The sequence below is a fragment of the Electrona antarctica genome, assembly GCF_951216825.1.
Source record: "Electrona antarctica genome assembly, chromosome: 6".
In the NCBI taxonomy this organism is placed as follows: Eukaryota; Metazoa; Chordata; class Actinopteri; order Myctophiformes; family Myctophidae; genus Electrona; species Electrona antarctica.
Genome location: NC_136811.1, coordinates 31,040,340 through 31,060,507, shown reverse-complemented (window position 1 = coordinate 31,060,507; position 20,168 = coordinate 31,040,340). Strand labels below are relative to the sequence as shown.

Below are 20,168 nucleotides of genomic sequence, written 5' to 3'. Positions count from 1 at the left end.
CCGGACCGATCATGGATTATTTTTATGCCCACCATTTTAAGGCACCCGTGCGTGGAATGGAACAACGTACAATATTGAATGATTATTCAAAGGTTAGTGAAAAACACCAGCAGTTAAATTTGGTGTTGGAATTAGAACATCAGGTAGGAATAACATGTAGGAATAACAGTGAAGTAAAACTATAACACAAAATCAAATAACTTTTTTTTATCTCAATGTAAGTGGCAACATAAGTAATGCAATGATGACAACCTTTTTAGTGAAGCACTATTTTTTTGTGTTGGAGTATTATACTACCGACTCAGCCTGACCTTGAAAGACTGGTGGCCCTGTTAACTCCATGAAGTTTAATTTAGCATGTTTGAATTGGTCCACACTACAGAAAAGGTGTGTCCAATAGTGCCATGGGCCTTAACATGCAGGTAAAGCACTTTCCAAAACATATGTATAGTGTTGGAGACAAAAATGAATTTACAAGATGATTCTTTTCCACCAGCCTCACTTGTTCAGACAAGCATCCCAATTCAAAAGGTTATAAAAAAATAAAAAATGTTCTGGAGGGAACAACTTACCGTTTCAGGGTTGCTGGGACAGTTTAGGAATGACAATATCCTGTCAACCATTTTAGGCTTCTGTGTACCAACCATCAGTTTCAGGATCTTACAGATGACTTTCAGTTTTGTGACGGGAAATAAGGATCTACAGTACACCAAAAAGAAACAAGATATAATATTTTCACCCAAAGTTGCTCTCAAAGTACTAGGCATGATTTAAATATAAATGTTTTCTGTCTGTATTTGTCCTCACTAATGCTTGCTATAGGACAGCATCATTTCTGTCTTAGTGGTGGTCACTGGTGGATAGCCCCAATGGATTTCTGTCTTAGTGGTGGTCACTGGTGGATAGCCCCAATGGATTTCTGTCTTAGTTGTGGTCACTGGTGGATAGCCCCAATGGATTTCTGTCTTAGTGGTGGTCACTGGTGGATAGCCCCAATGGATTTCTGTCTTAGTGGTGGTCACTGGTGGATAGCCCCAATGGATTTCTGTCTTAGTGGTGGTCACTGGTGGATAGCCCCAATGGATTTCTGTCTTAGTGGTGGTCACTGGTGGATAGCCCCAATGGATTTCTGTCTTAGTGGTGGTCACTGGTGGATAGCCCCAATGGATTTCTGTCTTAGTGGTGGTCACTGGTGGATAGCCCCAATGGATTTCTGTCTTAGTGGTGGTCACTGGTGGATAGCCCCAATGGATTTCTGTCTTAGTGGTGGTCACTGGTGGATAGCCCCAATGGATTTCTGTCTTAGTGGTGGTCAGTGGTGGATAGCCACAATGAATTTCTGTCTTAGTGGTGGTCACTGGTGGATAGCCCCAATGGATTTCTGTCTTAGTGGTGGTCACTGGTGGATAGCCCCAATGGATTTCTGTCTTAGTGGTGGTCACTGGTGGATAGCCCCAATGGATTTGTCTTAGTGGTGGTCACTGGTGGATAGCCCCAATGGATTTCAAATGTGATTTGTAAGCTCTAGCCCATTTAGGCCTGACCTCAAAATTTAAGAAATTTCTTCTAAATCCTCCAGTTTTCTGAAATAAATATTTTCACGATTTTTCAAAAATAGCAGACCTACAAGCTCGTAGTGCGCCACTTGTAGAGCTCAAGTGGTTAGTGTAGTGTAAAACATTCCTATCAGACAAAGATGTGGCGGCCCAAGTCAGCAGATGTACAGTATATAGTAGATGTCACCAAAACCATCTAGATTGTTTGTCAATACGTGAGCTGAGCATTATGGGTTAATTTGATTCAAAGTTATCAAAATGATTGCTTATTTCAGCATTCAACTTGGCTTGTTCCAAACATCACTTTTTTGCCCTCTTTATTGTAGGGGCCACATATCATACAATGCAACTTAAGATGTCTGATCATAATTGGAACCTACCTGAGCATTTTCTGTCGCCTTCTGATGTAGGGTTCACTGTCCACCTCGAAAGTGAAACCATTAAATTGACGCATGTCTTTCTTCATTGAGGTCTTCTAATAAAATAAATAACAAGAATCACAATTACCACAAAGTGTGTGATACCCCCCATTTTTTTTGCCAGCCTCTGTTCATCTGTATCTATATGGAACCTCTCCCACAACCAGACCCACTGACCAAGGTACTGGCGAATATTTGTTACGAGAGCTGGTCCCCGACTGTTACTTTTTGAGGGGAGCTAGCCCCTCCTATACACAGGTTTAATGTTTGTCTTTAGTTCAATGTTTGTTTTGTAAACGCCATTGACATTGAAGGGAAAATCTACGTCATAATGTGCTCATTACGTCATATTGTCTCTTTATTGTTAATGGCGTTTAATGTTTGTGTTTGCAACTTTGCACCGTTTGTTTTACATAACTATTACATCACCTACTCAACATGAGTTAGACATCAATATATTAGCGCCCCTCACTTCACACAGATGTGATTTTTAGATACAATGTGCAGAAAAAGAATTGTGCATCGTAGTACCGCTTTAGCGGTACCCGGGTCAGTGGAACCTCATCTCAGAGCTACATAGCGGCCGAGGGAGAGTTTACATTGGGGCTAGTAAGAACTACAAGTCAAATAACATTGCCATTTCCCTACTTGAAAAGCTTGTCAGAAGAAAATGTCATTATGTCTCAGCCCCTTCAGATGCATTTACCCTTCCTGGTGTGTCAAAAAGAAGGATGTGGAGAGGTTCCAAATCACTTGCGTGCATCTTTGAAATGTGGTCGCTAATCCATGGAATGTCCCCCAGTTTAACTCCTCTGCCTAACAGAACAGATATCAGAGAGCATTCATACACACAAACCACCAAAAACGATTGCTTTTCAATCTTGATCTTGTAAAATAGTGCATCACATCAAGCAAGCTCAATCAATAAAGACATTTGAAAATAGTGTTTAGAATAAGTATTCAGAATCACCAAGGGGCTTACCATTTTCAGCCTTGCTGTACCGTTTTGGGATGATGTGGCGTTGAAAATTAAGTCTTTCAACAGTCTTCTTTATTCGCTTACCCTCAAGAACTTCACCAAGAATCCCTTCCCTCAAACCTATTTTTCAATGCAGGGGGGGGATAAAGGAGACACTTTATGTGCTGTGTGCCTGCTTTGTGCTAGGAGTAAGATATAAGAGAATAACTCAAATACACCACAGCCATAACTAACCACTTTACCTTGCCCATACTTGCCTCTGTACTTGGTCTACTCTTTCACCCTCTCTATTATACACCAAAACTAAATCTACTAGCCCCAGAATGTCTGTGATCTTACATCTGTGGCTCAGGTAGAGCCCACTGGGAGAATGCTGCCCTAACTTGGCGTCACCAGGCTTTCCACATCAGAGGAAAGCCTGCTCTTGTGTTACAAAATTGCCATGTGATCCGGTCGGGAGCAGATGATATCGTTGAGTCATGACTCATGTTGTAGTCATTAGGCCGGAACGCCTCAATCAGGAACATCCTTTCCCTCAAACCTATTTTTCCCAATAAAAGTGTGACACGTTCACTCGTAGCCTGCAGCTTCTTTGGGGGGAAAATCAGTTTGAGGGAAAGGAAGTTCCAGATTGAGGGTTCCGGCCCCCAAAACAATGACTACAACATGACGTAACGATATCATCCGCTCCGACCGGATCATAAACCCGAAAAGGAATGCTGCCCGATTCCAGTACAAAACACTGGTGATGACCTAAGGTAGCCAATCATGGGCATTATTGTGGACCCCACAACCCATTCAAAGAGCTCTGTAACACGAAACCATCCCTAAAACACCATGGCCAACTCTGGACCCTGGACTTGTGTACCGAGCATGAGCAGAATGAATACAAGATACCAGCTTGTACCTTTACTTGGATTTGGCTGGTCTACCTCCACTTCATCGATGTCCCGTTCTGACTGCAGAGGAGCGCTCTCTGTGTCCTCCCTGTCTTCACTCATGCCGGCACTGCTTAGTTCTTCCTGTAGCATGAATTGAGTATGAATGACTCAGAGCCATTGAAAGGAAAGTTCCGCCAGCCTCAGTTGTTCAGACAAGCATCCCAATTCAAAATGTTCTGGAGGGAACAACTTACGGTTTCAGGGTTGCTGGGACAGTTTAGGAATGACAATATCCTGTCAACCATTTTAGGCTTCTGTGTACCAACCATCAGTTTCAGCATCTTACAGATCTTACGGATTGAGCTGGGAAGTGATCTACAGTACACCAAAAAGAAACAAGATATAATATTTTCACCCAAAGTTGCTCTCAAAGTACTAGGCATGAATTAAATATAAATGTTTTCCGTCTGTATTTGTCCTCACTAATGCTTGCTATAGGACAGCATCATTTCTGTCTTAGTGGTGGTCACTGGTGGATAGCCCCAATGGATTTCTGTCTTAGTGGTGGTCACTGGTGGATAGCCCCAATGGATTTCTGTCTTAGTGGTGGTCACTGGTGGATAGCCCCAATGGATTTCTGTCTTAGTGGTGGTCACTGGTGGATAGCCCCAATGGATTTCTGTCTTAGTGGTGGTCACTGGTGGATAGCCCCAATGGATTTCTGTCTTAGTGGTGGTCACTGGTGGATAGCCCCAATGGATTTCTGTCTTAGTGGTGGTCACTGGTGGATAGCCACAATGGATTTCTGTCTTAGTGGTGGTCACTGGTGGATAGCCCCAATGGATTTCTGTCTTAGTGGTGGTCACTGGTGGATAGCCCCAATGGATTTCTGTCTTAGTGCTGGTCACTGGTGGATAGCCCCAATGGATTTCTGTCTTAGTGGTGGTCACTGGTGGATAGCCCCAATGGATTTCTGTCTTAGTGGTGGTCACTGGTGGATAGCCCCAATGGATTTCTGTCTTAGTGGTGGTCACTGGTGGATAGCCCCAATGGATTTCTGTCTTAGTGGTGGTCACTGGTGGATAGCCCCAATGGATTTCTGTCTTAGTGGTGGTCACTGGTGGATAGCCCCAATGGATTTCTGTCTTAGTGCTGGTCACTGGTGGATAGCCCCAATGGATTTCTGTCTTAGTGGTGGTCACTGGTGGATAGCCCCAATGGATTTCTGTCTTAGTGGTGGTCACTGGTGGATAGCCCCAATGGATTTCTGTCTTAGTGGTGGTCACTGGTGGATAAGGCTGTCCCCAAACATTCAAGGTTCGAATGTTCGCTCGTTAGGGTTGGCACTCGAATCTTAATTCATGGGCTTGAACCATTCGTTTTATTTATTTTTATTTTTTTATTAAATAAAAAATATTATTATTTTTTCCCTTTTTTTATTAACTCGAAAATATATCTCGGCGGGAATGCGATATGAGCATGTAAAAAAAAAGTAAGTTTCTAGTGCATTCCTGTCAGAAGTTATGATTTTTTTAAATAAATATCTCCTAGTTCTGCTGTCCCATCTCCCGTGCTTGTAATTTGGTGATTGGCCTGCAGCTGAGGTGAATTGAATGGAATGTCTGACGCGTCTCTCTCACACACACACACACACACACACCAGCATGATCGCTGACAGGGGCCATGATATATTAGCATATGCTCTCTAGCATCACATCACAAAAAGTAGGGAACTCTGATCATTGTTAAGCAAAACGGTCACGGAGGATCTGCTTTTGCCCTGTGCCCACTTCACTTCAATGCGCCTCCCAGAATACACAGGTGGAACAAATAACGAGCAATATACGCTGTTTTAGCTGCCTGCCAGCAAGCTCACGTGAGCTTGCAGATAAGCTGTTTTCGCGGAGCCACTTGACGGTGTTTGTGTGTGTGTGTGTGTGTGTGTGTGTGTGTGTGTGTGTTGGGAGAGACGAGAGAGATTGATAAAGAGCAGGGGAGACGCGCTGCGCTCTGATCGAGACGGATATCTCAAAGGTTATTTTTTAAATTAATTGGAAACAAATGGTCCGGATGTTCGCTCGGGAATTCCTGCCGAAGTTCGAGTCCAGAAAAAAGGGCTAAGGTACAGCCTTACTGGTGGATAGCCCCAATGGATTTCTGTCTTAGTGGTGGTCACTGGTGGATAGCCCCAATGGATTTCTGTCTTAGTGGTGGTCACTGGTGGATAGCCCCAATGGATTTCTGTCTTAGTGGTGGTCACTGGTGGATAGCCCCAATGGATTTCTGTCTTAGTGGTGGTCACTGGTGGATAGCCCCAATGGATTTCTGTCTTAGTGGTGGTCACTGGTGGATAGCCCCAATGGATTTCTGTCTTAGTGGTGGTCACTGGTGGATAGCCCCAATGGATTTCTGTCTTAGTGGTGGTCACTGGTGGATAGCCCCAATGGATTTCTGTCTTAGTGGTGGTCACTGGTGGATAGCCCCAATGGATTTCAAATGTGATTTGTAAGCTCTAGCCCATTTAGGCCTGACCTCAAAATTTAAGAAATTTCTTCTAAATCCTCCAGTTTTCTGAAATAAATATTTTCACGATTTTTCTAAAATAGCAGACCTACAAGCTCGTAGTGCGCCACTTGTAGAGCTCAAGTGGTTAGTGTAGTGTAAAACATTCCTATCACACAAAGATGTGGCGGCCCAAGTCAGCAGATGTACAGTATATAGTAGATGTCACCAAAACCATCTAGATTGTTTGTCAATACGTGAGCTGAGCATTATGGGTTAATTTGATTCAAAGTTATCAAAATGATTGCTTATTTCAGCATTCAACTTGGCTTGTTCCAAACATCACTTTTTTGCCCTCTTTATTGTAGGGGCCACATATCATACAATGCAACTTAAGATGTCTGATCATAATTGGAACCTACCTGAGCATTTTCTGTCGCCTTCTGATGTAGGGTTCACTGTCCACCTCGAAAGTGAAACCATTAAATTGACGCATGTCTTTCTTCATTGAGATCTTCTAATAAAATAAATAACAAGAATCACGATTACCACAAAGTGTGTGATACCCCCCATTTTTTTGCCAGCCTCTGTTCATCTGTATCTATATGGAACCTCTCCCACAACCAGACCCACTGACCAAGGTACTGGCGAATATTTGTTACGAGAGCTGGTCCCCGACTGTTACTTTTTGAGGGGAGCTAGCCCCTCCTATACACAGGTTTAATGTTTGTCTTTAGTTCAATGTTTGTTTTGTAAACGCCATTGACATTGAAGGGAAAATCTACGTCATAATGTGCTCATTACGTCATATTGTCTCTTTATTGTTAATGGCGTTTAATGTTTGTGTTTTCAACTTTGCACCGTTTGTTTTACATAACTATTACATCACCTAATCCAGTGTTTCCCAACCTGTGTGCCGCGGCACTTTACTGTGCCGTTTGATGTGTCCAGGTGTTCCGCCTGATTTGACCGAAAATAACACTAACCCTCCCCCGAAAGCTATCGTTGTTGTTGTCACACGTCTAACCATTAGACGTGCGATAACAACAACTACGGAACAATAGACTCTAACGACCCTCGGCCATTGAAATGTTAATGCTAAAGAGATGCATCCAGAAGACACTACATTTCGCCCCCTCCAGTAAGACTGGAGCGCACGTAGACAGCAGACACATACAGTCCTACATGTCCCGACCCAAACACTGAGGAGGTAAAGCAAACGTGACGTTGTTGTGATTAAACATAATGTGCCACGAAAGATAGCTGTCCAAGTGTCCATACATGATCGCCTCGTTCGGCGAACAAAATTCTCCACAGAAGCGCAGTGATGCCTGATTTATTCTTCGTCGTACACCGTATATCTAGGTGCCCTGAGATTTTTAGGCTATGAAAAGTGTGCCCTGGGACAAAAAAGGTTGGGAAACACTGACCTAATCAACATGAGTTAGACATCAATATGCCCCTCACTTCACACAGATGTGATTTTTAGATACAATGTGCAGAAAAAGGTAAGAATTGTGCATCGTAGTACCGCTTTAGCGGTACCCGGGTCAGTGGAACCTCATCTCAGAGCTACATAGCGGCCGAGGGAGTTTACATTGGGGCTAGTAAGAACTACTCACCAAGAACTTTCCTGGTGTGCCAAAAAGAAGGGTGTGGAGAGGTTTCAGATCCGTTCTGTTCATCTTTGAAATGTGGTCGCTAATCCATGGAATGTCCCCCAGTTTAACTCCTCTGCCTAACAGAACAGATATCAGAGAGCATTCATACACACAAACCACCAAAAACGATTGCTTTTCAATCTTGATCTTGTAAAATAGTGCATCATAAAGGAGACACTTTATGTGCTGTGTGCCTGCTTTGTGCTAGGAGTAAGATATAAGATAATAACTCAAATACACCACAGCCATAACTAACCACTTTACCTTGCCCATACTTGCCTCTGTACTTGGTCTACTCTTTCACCCTCTCTATTATACACCAAAACTAAATCTACTAGCCCCAGAATGTCTGTGATCTTACATCTGTGGCTCAGGTAGAGCCCACTGGGAGAATGCTGCCCTAACTTGGCGTCACCAGGCTTTCCACATCAGAGGAAAGCCTGCTCTTGTGTTACAAAATTTCCATGTGATCCGGTCGGGAGCAGATGATGTTGTTGAGTCATGACTCATGTTGTAGTCATTAGGCCGGAACGCCTCAATCAGGAACATCCTTTCCCTCAAACCTATTTTTCCCAATAAAAGTGTGACTCGTTCACTCGTAGCCTGCAGCTTCTTTGGGGGGAAAATCAGTTTGAGGGAAAGGAAGTTCCAGATTGAGGGTTCCGGCCCCCAAAACAATGACTACAACATGACGTAACGATATCATCCGCTCCGACCGGATCATAAACCCGAAAAGGAATGCTGCCCAGGCTAATGCTGCCCGATTCCAGTACAAAACACCATTCAAAGAGCTCTGTAACACGAAACCATCCCTAAAACACCATGGCCAACTCTGGACCCTGGACTTGTGTACCGAGCATGAGCAGAATTAATACAAGATACCAGCTTGTACCTTTACTTGGATTTGGCTGGTCTACCTCCACTTCATCGATGTCCCGTTCTGACTGCAGAGGAGCGCTCTCTGTGTCCAATTCCCTCTTTTTAGGAGGCGCTCTTGTTAGGACCTTCTTTATAGGAGTATTCTCTGGTGGTTTCCTCATCCTGGGTACCTACACATTTGCAATTTCAAAATAATTTCCAGACTTCTCTGTAAAACCTTTAACAGATATACTGTATGCAACATCTGAGTAAATAGATGTGTATCATTTAAATAAAATAAATGATGATGATGAGAAAAAAACTCATCCTGTGCCTATAGGGGCCAGTGGAAATTCCCCATACAATGGATTCCTATGGGACGACGCAGCACGATATGATCGCCTCTTTTTTTCCCCCGGACCGATCATGGATTATTTTTGTGCCCACCATTTTAAGGCACCCGTGCGTGGAATGGAACAACGTACAATATTGAATGATTATTCAAAGGTTAGTGAAAAACACCAGCAGTTAAATTTGGTGTTGGAATTAGAACATCAGGTAGGAATAACATGTAGGAATAACAGTGAAGTAAAACTATAACACAAAATCAAATAACTTTTTTTTTATCTCAATGTAAGTGGCAACAGAAGTAATGCAATGATGACAACCTTTTTAGTGAAGCACTATTTTTTGGTGTTGGAGTATTATACTACCGACTCAGCCTGACCTTGAAAGACTGGTGGCCCTGTTAACTCCATGAAGTTTAATTTAGCATGTTTGAATTGGTCCACACTACAGAAATGGTGTGTCCAATAGCGCCATGGGCCTTAACATGCAGGTAAAGCACTTTCCAAAACATATGTATAGTGTTGGAGACAAAAATGAATTTACATGATGATTCTTTTCCACCAGCCACAGTTGTTCAGACAAGCATCCCAATTCAAAAGGTTATAAAAAAATAAAAATAAATCTGGAGGGAACAACTTACCGTTTCAGGGTTGCTGGGACAGTTTAGGAATGACAATATCCCGTTAACCATTTTAGGCTTCCATTGGGGAAGGCTAGAATGGCCAACCATCAGTTTCAGCATCTTACAGATGACTTTCAGTTTTGTGCGGGGAAAGCATCTACAGTACACCAAAAAGAAACAAGATATAATATTTTCACCCAAAGTTGCTCTCAAAGTACTAGGCATGAATTAAATATAAATGTTTTCCGTCTGTATTTGTCCTCACTAATGCTTGCTATAGGACAGCATCATTTCTGTCTTAGTGGTGGTCACTGGTGGATAGCCCCAATGGATTTCTGTCTTAGTGGTGGTCACTGGTGGATAGATAGCCCCAATGGATTTCTGTCTTAGTGGTGGTCACTGGTGGATAGCCCCAATGGATTTCTGTCTTAGTGGTGGTCACTGGTGGATAGCCCCAATGGATTTCTGTCTTAGTGGTGGTCACTGGTGGATAGCCCCAATGGATTTCTGTCTTAGTGGTGGTCACTGGTGGATAGCCCCAATGGATTTGTCTTAGTGGTGGTCACTGGTGGATAGTCCCAATGGATTTCTGTCTTAGTGGTGGTCACTGGTGGATAGCCCCAATGGATTTCTGTCTTAGTGGTGGTCACTGGTGGATAGCCCCAATGGATTTCTGTCTTAGTGGTGGTCACTGGTGGATAGCCCCAATGGATTTCTGTCTTAGTGGTGGTCACTGGTGGATAGCCCCAATGGATTTCTGTCTTAGTGGTGGTCACTGGTGGATAGCCCCAATGGATTTCTGTCTTAGTGGTGGTCAGTGGTGGATAGCCCCAATGGATTTCTGTCTTAGTGGTGGTCACTGGTGGATAGCCCCAATGGATTTCTGTCTTAGTGGTGGTCAGTGGTGGATAGCCCCAATGGATTTCTGTCTTAGTGGTGGTCAGTGGTGGATAGCCCCAATGGATTTCTGTCTTAGTGGTGGTCACTGGTGGATAGCCCCAATGGATTTCAAATGTGATTTGTAAGCTCTAGACCATTTAGGCCTGACCTCAAAATTTAAGAGATTTCTTCTAAATCCTCCAGTTTTCTGAAATAAATATTTTCATGATTTTTCAAAAATAGCAGACCTACAAGCTCGTAGTGCGCCACTTGTAGAGCTCAAGTGGTTAGTGTAGTGTAAAACATTCCTATCACACAAGATGTGGCGGCCCAAGTCAGCAGATGTACAGTATAAAGTAGATGTCACCAAAACCATCTAGATTGTTTGTCAATACGTGAGCTGAGCATTATGGGTTAATTTGATTCAAAGTTATCAAAATGATTGCTTATTTCAGCATTCAACTTGGCTTGTTCCAAACATCACTTTTTTGCCCTCTTTATTGTAGGGGCCACATATCATACAATGCAACTTAAGATGTCTGATCATAATTGGAACCTACCTGAGCATTTTCTTTCGCCTGATGTAGGGTTCACTGTCCACCTCGAAAGTGAAACCATTAAATTGACGCATGTCTTTCTTCATTGAGGTCTTCTAATAAAATAAATAACAAGAATCACGATTACCACGAAGTGTGTGATACCCCCCATTTATTTATCTATATGGAACCTCTCCCACAACCAGACCCACTGACCCAGGTACTGGCGAATATTTGTTACGAGAGCTGGTCCCCGACTGTTACTTTTTGAGGGGAGCTAGCCCCTCCTATACACAGGTTTAATGTTTGTCTTTAGTTCAATGTTTGTGTTGTAAACGCCATTGACATTGAAGGGAAAATCTACGTCATAATGTGCTCATTACGTCATATTGTCTCTTTATTGTTAATGGCGTTTAATGTTTGTGTTTGCAACTTTGCACCGTTTGTTTTACATAACTATTACATCACCTAATCCAGTGTTTCCCAACCTGTGTGCCGCGGCACTTTACTGTGCCGTTTGATGTGTCCAGGTGTTCCGCCTGATTTGACCGAAAATAACACTAACCCTCCCCCGAAAGCTATCGTTGTTGTTGTCACACGTCTAACCATTAGACGTGCGATAACAACAACTACGGAACATTAGACTCTAACGACCCTCGGCCATTGAAATGTTAATGCTAAAGAGATGCATCCAGAAGACGCTACATTTCGCCCCCTCCAGTAAGACTGGAGCGCACGTAGACAGCAGACACATACAGTCCTACATGTCCCGACCCAAACACTGAGGAGGTAAAGTAAACGTGACGTTGTTGTGATTAAACATAATGTGCCACGAAAGATAGCTGTCCAAGTGTCCATACATGATCGCCTTGTTCGGCGAACAAAATCCTCCACAGAAGCGCAGTGATGCCTGATTTATTCTTCGTCGTACACGTGTTCCATGCTGAAAATGGCTGATTTACAAGCTCACAACGCGTTGCGGACGCAACGTGTTGTGAGCTTGTCGATCAGCTATTTTCAGCACGTGGAAATATGCAGGCTGTGAGAACTGAGACCCTTCACAATAAAAGCATGCAGCTTTCACAAGTTGGCCCATAATAAAGACAAGGAAAAGGATTAATCACATTTACATTGCATATGAGCTATTTTTTTCTCCAAAATGTATTTAAAAATATATATATAATAAGGAATTAATTTGGATAATGGTAATGGAGATATTGTAAAAGTTGTCACTTTATTAACCCCCCAAGGTTTTTTTATTCAATAAAGTCTAAAATAAATGAACTTTCCCAACACTGTATATATATATATATATATATATATATATATATATATATATATATATTTATACACACATACACATATGTATGTATATGTATATAGATAGGCCTATACACCGTATATCTAGGTGCCCTGAGATTTTTAGGCTATGAAAAGTGTGCCCTGGGACAAAAAAGGTTGGGAAACACTGACCTAATCAACATGAGTTAGACATCAATATGCCCCTCACTTCACACAGATGTGATTTTTAGATACAATGTGCAGAAAAAGGTAAGAATTGTGCATCGTAGTACCGCTTTAGCGGTACCCGGGTCAGTGGAACCTCATCTCAGAGCTACATAGCGGCCGAGGGAGAGTTTACATTGGGGCTAGTAAGAACTACTCACCAAGAACTTTCCTGGTGTGCCAAAAAGAAGGGTGTGGAGAGGTTTCAGATCCGTTCTGTTCATCTTTGAAATGTGGTCGCTAATCCATGGAATGTCCCCCAGTTTAACTCCTCTGCCTAACAGAACAGATATCAGAGAGCATTCATACACACAAACCACCAAAAACGATTGCTTTTCAATCTTGATCTTGTAAAATAGTGCATCATAAAGGAGACACTTTATGTGCTGTGTGCCTGCTTTGTGCTAGGAGTAAGATATAAGATAATAACTCAAATACACCACAGCCATAACTAACCACTTTACCTTGCCCATACTTGCCTCTGTACTTGGTCTACTCTTTCACCCTCTCTATTATACACCAAAACTAAATCTACTAGCCCCAGAATGTCTGTGATCTTACATCTGTGGCTCAGGTAGAGCCCACTGGGAGAATGCTGCCCTAACTTGGCGTCACCAGGCTTTCCACATCAGAGGAAAGCCTGCTCTTGTGTTAAAATTGTGACCCGTTCACTAGTAGCCTGCAGCTTCTTTGGGGGGAAAATCAGTTTGAGGGAAAGGAAGTTCCAGATTGAGGGTTCCGGCCCCCAAAACAATGACTACAACATGACATAACGATATCATCCGCTCCGACCGGATCATAAACCCGAAAAGGAATGCTGCCCAGGCTAATGCTGCCCGATTCCAGTACAAAACACTGGTGATGACCTAAGGTAGCCAATCATGGGCATTATTGTGGACCCCACAACCCATTCAAAGAGCTCTGTAACACGAAACCATCCCTAAAACACCATGGCCAACTCTGGACCCTGGACTTGTGTACCGAGCATGAGCAGAATGAATACAAGATACCAGCTTGTACCTTTACTTGGATTTGGCTGGTCTACCTCCACTTCATCGATGTCCTGTTCTGACTGCAGAGGAGCGCTCTCTGTGTCCTCCCTGTCTTCACTCATGCCGGCACTGCTTAGTTCTTCCTGTAGCATGAATTGAGTATCAATGACTCAGAGCCATTGAAAGGAAAGTTCCGCCAGCCTCAGTTGTTCAGACAAGCATCCCAATTCAAAAGGTTATACAAAAATAAAAAAAATTCTGGAGGGAACAACTTACCGTTTCAGGGTTGCTGGGACAGTTTAGGAATGACAATATCCTGTCAACCATTTTAGGCTTCTGTGTACCAACCATCAGTTTCAGCATCTTACAGATCTTACAGATTGTGCTGTGATTGGATCTACAGTACACCAAAAAGAAACAAGATATAATATTTTCACCCAAAGTTGCTCTCAAAGTACTAGGCATGAATTAAATATAAATGTTTTCCGTCTGTATTTGTCCTCACTAATGCTTGCTATAGGACAGCATAATTTCTGTCTTAGTGGTGGTCACTGGTGGATAGCCCCAATGGATTTCTGTCTTAGTGGTGGTCACTGGTGGATAGCCCCAATGGATTTCTGTCTTAGTGGTGGTCACTGGTGGATAGCCCCAATGGATTTCTGTCTTAGTGGTGGTTACTGGTGGATAGCCCCAATGGATTTCTGTCTTAGTGGTGGTCACTGGTGGATAGCCCCAATGGATTTCTGTCTTAGTGGTGGTCACTGGTGGATAGCCCCAATGGATTTCTGTCTTAGTGGTGGTCACTGGTGGATAGCCCCAATGGATTTCTGTCTTAGTGGTGGTCACTGGTGGATAGCCCCAATGGATTTCTGTCTTAGTGGTGGTCACTGGTGGATAGCCCCAATGGATTTCAAATGTGATTTGTAAGCTCTAGCCCATTTAGGCCTGACCTCAAAATTTAAGAAATTTCTTCTAAATCCTCCAGTTTTCTGAAATAAATATTTTCACGATTTTACAAAAATAGCAGACCTACAAGCTCGTAGCGTGCCACTTGTAGAGCTCAAGTGGTTAGTGTAGTGTAAAACATTCCTATCACACAAAGATGTGGCGGCCCAAGTCAGCAGATGTACAGTATATAGTAGATGTCACCAAAACCATCTAGATTGTTTGTCAATACGTGAGCTGAGCATTATGGTTTAATTTGATTCAAAGTTATCAAAGTTGCCCTCTTTATTGTAGGGGCCACATATCATACAATGCAACTTAAGATGTCTGATCATAATTGGAACCTACCTGAGCATTTTCTGTCGTCTGCTGATGTAGGTTTCACTGTCCACCTCGAAAGTGAAACCATTAAATTGACGCATGTTCATCTTCATTGAGGTCTTCTAATAAAATAAATAAAAAGAATCACGATTACCACAAAGTGTGTGATACCCCCTGTAAAATAGCTCGAACCAGTGCTGATTATTTCGTTAGGACCCGCTACAGTGGTGTTCGATACGAACTTAACCGGGATGTGGAAACCTCTACTTCAATGCTCTACGAGTTGCTTAGCCATTAGCCAGTTATTCTGTCTCATCTAGAAGACTCGTACCCAAGGTAATACAAGCCATTCAAGGTATATGGGTTGTAAAGCCAGATACCTTGATTCGTATATGTTGACCTGTTGAAAATACCGCGTGCGTTGCCTGGAATCAGGTTTAGAAGCCATGGGAGCCGCCTTTTATGCTGTGCAAGTCTAGTGTTACGATGATGTCACCACAGTGTATATCCATCTTTGGAGTTTCTACATTAATCTGATGTCAGCGCTGGATATCGCTGTTGTCTCCATATATGGGACTATGGGTTATCCCATATATGGAACTCTAAGTGAAAGCCTTCGCAACAGCCACCCCCAGATTTCCCATGGAAATATGTAAAACATCAAGAAGGCTTGAACAGTTCGCCCATTGCAAGCGTACCTGGCCCTTGGGCCACCCCATCGAAGGCGTACCTGGCTCTTCGAGCCACCGCATCAAGAGCGTACCTGGCCCTTGGGCCACCCCATCGAAGGCATACCTGGCTCTTCGAGCCACCGCATCAAGAGCGTACCTGGCCCTTGGGCCACCCCAGATTTCACGTTGAAATCTATACCGTATTCAGAAGACTCAGACAATTTTCCTTTCTTTCGGCTAGGTTCTAACAGGCCAGGCCTGATAGTTATCCAGCAAGGGAAGCTCTCGAAGATGTTATTCTCTCTCCATTAGTCTGCTGACGATCTGTATATGCTCACAATCCAAGCTATTTGGCGATCAATGCTCCCTCAATATTATTGACTTGGTTTGGCTGTACGGCAGGAGATACCTCGGAAGATACAGCCACCCCGTGCAAAACTTGAAGATCTCTCATGATTCTGATACGCAACTCTTCAGGTTGACCCTTCAATCCGACCTGCTTGGCAACTGTGTGTAACAAAATGGTTCGCCCCGAACCATCATCCAGAACTGCATATACTTCCATTACTTTGCCACAATTGCAAATTAGAACTTTGCACACCTTTAACATGACATTTCTCCCTTTAGGCGGTGGATAGCCCACATGCAGGACTCTCCTGCTATAGTCAAGATTGTAAAATCTGGCTGCGGTAATTCCTCTTGTAAATCCTGTCCCGTCTCGATCTTAGGTGTCCTAGGGTTCCGCAAATGTTCATCTGCTCTCCGGTTCAACCGGGTCCGGCTCCTATTAATACTGTGAAAAGCCAGAGGGTGCCTTCCACCACAGTTCACTCCTAGTCTGTAGTTTCCAGTTTCTTGCCTGATGACGACGTCCATTACTGATAACACAGCTTCATCTGTCATATCAAATCTCGTTTCACCATTAAACTCAGTCGTTTGAACCTGCTGCATACCCCAAGATGGTGTGTGCCGCTATTACAGTACTGACAATACGGCTTCTTGCCGTCTTGCTGGTTACTTGGTGTATGATCAGCAGAAATGGGTGCTACTACCGTACCATGCATGATGACTGTTATGCCCATGGTCATTTCTGCAAGAGTGACCGTCCAGCCTCCTTGCTGGACTACTTCGGTCCCTATGAACCTGGACTTTCCGCTTCGTTACATTGCCATCATCTATGGGAGGGTTGATATAGCTCCGATGCCCTTGCATCATCATGCTGTCCAGACGATGCTCTCATGATATCCACCAGAGCCTTCTGGCCCTAATGACACATGAAGCTCTAGGTGAAAGCCTTCGTTAAGCTCTAGGTGAAAGCCTTCGTTACATTCATTGCCACCCCCAGATTTCCCATGGAAATCTGTACCATATCAAGAAGGCTTGAACAGTAGACCCCTCAGGCCACCCCAATACTGAGGCTTGAACAGCAAACGTCAGCCATTCAGGCCACCCCATCCAAGCTTCCCGCTTTCTTCCTTTGAGGTTACGGTGGGTCATAAAAACCTCAAGATCAAATCACATGCCACCCATTAAGGGCGTTCCCTGTCAATGGGTCAGCCAACACATGCAGTTCCAGTTTGAAGTAACGCCCTCTTGACCGTATCAAGGGTGGTCCACAACTTCGGACCCAGGCTTCTACAACACCACGCCACCACTTCGACCCTGGCGTCTACAACACGACACCATCACGTCAACCCTGGCGTCTACAACACGACGCCATCACGTCAACCCTGGCGTCTACAACACGAGGCCATCACTTCAACCCTGGCGTCTACAACACGACACCATCACGTCAACCCTGGCTTCTACAACACGACGCCATCACTTCAACCCTGGCGTCTTTCAGGGAGGTGATCATGTCCAGTGCTCTCTCTCTCTCTCTCTCCTGCACATCACCAGTGCTCTCTCTCTCCAGCACATCACCAGTGCTCTCTCTCTCCAGCACATCACCAGTGCTCTCTCTCCAGCACATCACCAGTGCTCTCTCTCTCCAGCACATCACCAGTGCTCTCTCTCTCCTGCACATCACCAGTGCTCTCTCTCTCCTGCACATCACCAGTGCTCTCTCTCTCCTGCACATCACCAGTGCTCTATCTCCAGCACATCACCAGTGCTCTATCTCCAGCACATCACCAGTGCTCTATCTCCTGCACATCACCAGTGCTCTATCTCCTGCACATCACCAGTGCTCTCTCTCTCCAGCACATCACCAGTGCTCTCTGGCCCTTGGGCCACCCCATTGAAAGCGTCTCGCCAGACCTTCACCAACTGTGTCTTCCTGGTGAACGAGACCCTCGTCTGATGTTGTATCTTGCTGGTGAACGAGACCCTCGTCGGATGTTGTATCTTCCTGGTGAACGAGACCCTCGTCGGGTGTTGTATCTTGCTGGTGAACGAGACCCTCGTCGGATGCTGTGTCTTCCTGGTGAGCTGGATCCTCGTTGGATGCTGTGTCTTCCTGGTGAGCTGGACCCTCGTCGGATGCTGTGTCTTCCTGGTGAGCTGGACCCTCGTCGGATGCTGTGTCTTCCTGGTGAGCTGGACCCTCGTCGGATGATGTGTCTTCCTGGTGAGCTGGACCCTCGTCGGATGCTGTGACTTCCTGGTGAGCTGGACCCTCGTCGGATGCTGTGTCTTCCTGGTGAGCTGGACCCTCGTCGGATGCTGTGTCTTCCTGGTGAGCTGGACCCTCGTCGGATGCTGTGTCTTCCTGGTGATGTCCGAGCCTGCTCTGCTGTCCCAAGAATCGATTCCCATGCCGTTTTGAAGATGAACTCTCCTGTCCTACGCTGGGTCCTTCAATCTCTGCTGGACATGGAAATCCCACAACGTCGGGTCCCTGGCATCCAACCAACTGATGCCCAGAACCTCCGGAGCCCACCTGCTCCGAAGGTGAAGTGTGTCCCACCACTTCGGATCCCTGGCATCTAACCAACTGATGTCCAGAGCCTCCGGAGCCCACCTGCTCCGAAGGCGAAGTGTGTCCCACCACTTCGGGTCCCTGGCATCTAACCAACTGATGTCCAGAACCTCCGGAGCCCACCTGCTCCAAAGGCGAAGTGTGTCCCACCACTTCGGATCCAAGGCGAAGTGTGTCCCACCACTTCGGATCCCTGGCATCTAACCAACTGATGTCCAGAACCTCCGGAGCCCACCTGCTCCGAAGGCGAAGTGTGTCCCACCACTTCGGGTCCCTGGCATCTAACCAACTGATGTCCAGAACCTCCGGAGCCCACCTGCTCCGAAGGCGAAGTGTGTCCCACCACTTCGGATCCCTGGCATCTAACCAACTGATGTCCAGAGCCTCCGGAGCCCACCTGCTCCGAAGGCGAAGTGTGTCCCACCACTTCGGGTCTCTGGCATCTAACCAACTGATGCCCAGGACCTCCAGAGCCCATAGACTCTGGAGGCAAACTTCCAGAGCCCGTAGGCCCTGGGGCCAAATGATGATTGTTGAAGCGCACCTGCTCCACAAGCTCTACCACCTGGTGTTGTAGCCTCCTGACTCCTGGGGAATCTGTCGGCCACCATCCTCTAAGGGATTGTTGAAGCGCACCTGCTCCACAAGTTCTTCCACTTGGTGTCGTAACCTCCTGGATCCTGGGGAAGCCGTCCCACCACCATCCTCTAAGGCCTCCGACATCCTGTTACTGTAGTACGCCCTAATCCGTTCTCGAATGTACCATGTAAAATATCTCGAACCAGTGCTGATTATTTCGTTAGGACCCGCTACAGTGGTGTTCGATACGAACTTAACCGGGATGTGGAAACCTCTACTTCAATGCTCTACGAGTTGCTTAGCCATTAGCCAGTTATTCTGTCTCATCTAGAAGACTCGTACCCAAGGTAATACAAGCCATTCAAGGTATATGGGTTGTAAAGCCAGATACCTTGATTCGTATATGTTGACCTGTTGGAGATACCGCGTGCGTTGCCTGGAATCACGTTTATAAGCCATGGGAGCCGCCTTTTATGCTGTGCACGTATAGTGTTACGATGATGTCACCACAGTGTATATCCATCTTTGGAGTTTCTACATTAATCTGATGTCAGCGCTGGATATCGCTGTTGTCTCCATATATGGGACTATGGGTTATCCCATATATGGAACTCTAAGTGAAAGCCTTCGCAACACCCCCCATTTTTTTTGCCAGCCTCTGTTCATCTGTATCTATATGGAACCTCTCCCACAACCAGACCCACTGACCCAGGTACTGGCGAATATTTGTTATGAGAGCTGGTCCCCGACTGTTACCTTTTGAGGGGAGCTAGCCCCTCCTATACACAGGTTTAATGTTTGTCTTTAGTTCAATGTTTGTTTTGTAAACGCCATTGACATTGAAGGGAAAATCTACGTCATAATGTGCTCATTACGTCATATTGTCTCTTTATTGTTATTGTTAATGGCGTTTAATGTTTGTGTTTGCAACTTTGCACCGTTTGTTTTACATAACTATTACATCACCTAATCAACATGAGTTAGACATCAATA

The 20,168-nt window shown here is 44.7% G+C and overlaps 1 protein-coding gene across 6 annotated transcripts in view; it reads right to left on the bottom strand.

The window, feature by feature from the left end:
• Positions 1-20,168, bottom strand: part of LOC306925686 (uncharacterized protein) — a 35,239-nt gene that overhangs the window by 6,530 nt on the left and 8,541 nt on the right. For 3 of the 6 annotated variants that reach the window (XM_079504688.1, XM_079504691.1, XM_079504692.1), the window contains 15 exons: positions 15,033-15,127; positions 14,016-14,136; positions 13,768-13,882; positions 12,909-13,024; positions 11,266-11,357; positions 9,845-9,983; positions 8,891-9,047; positions 7,960-8,075; positions 6,760-6,854; positions 4,090-4,210; positions 3,862-3,976; positions 2,958-3,074; positions 2,682-2,791; positions 1,937-2,031; positions 573-699 (listed from right to left, as the gene is read on the bottom strand). In XM_079504688.1, the coding sequence (XP_079360814.1) occupies positions 573-699; positions 1,937-2,031; positions 2,682-2,791; positions 2,958-3,074; positions 3,862-3,976; positions 4,090-4,210; positions 6,760-6,854; positions 7,960-8,075; positions 8,891-9,047; positions 9,845-9,983; positions 11,266-11,357; positions 12,909-13,024; positions 13,768-13,882; positions 14,016-14,136; positions 15,033-15,127 (1,731 nt within the window). The remainder of the gene's footprint in view (positions 1-572; positions 700-1,936; positions 2,032-2,681; positions 2,792-2,957; positions 3,075-3,861; positions 3,977-4,089; positions 4,211-6,759; positions 6,855-7,959; positions 8,076-8,890; positions 9,048-9,844; positions 9,984-11,265; positions 11,358-12,908; positions 13,025-13,767; positions 13,883-14,015; positions 14,137-15,032; positions 15,128-20,168) is intronic. The other 3 variants (XM_079504690.1, XM_079504689.1, XM_079504693.1) reach the window with 3 other exon arrangements.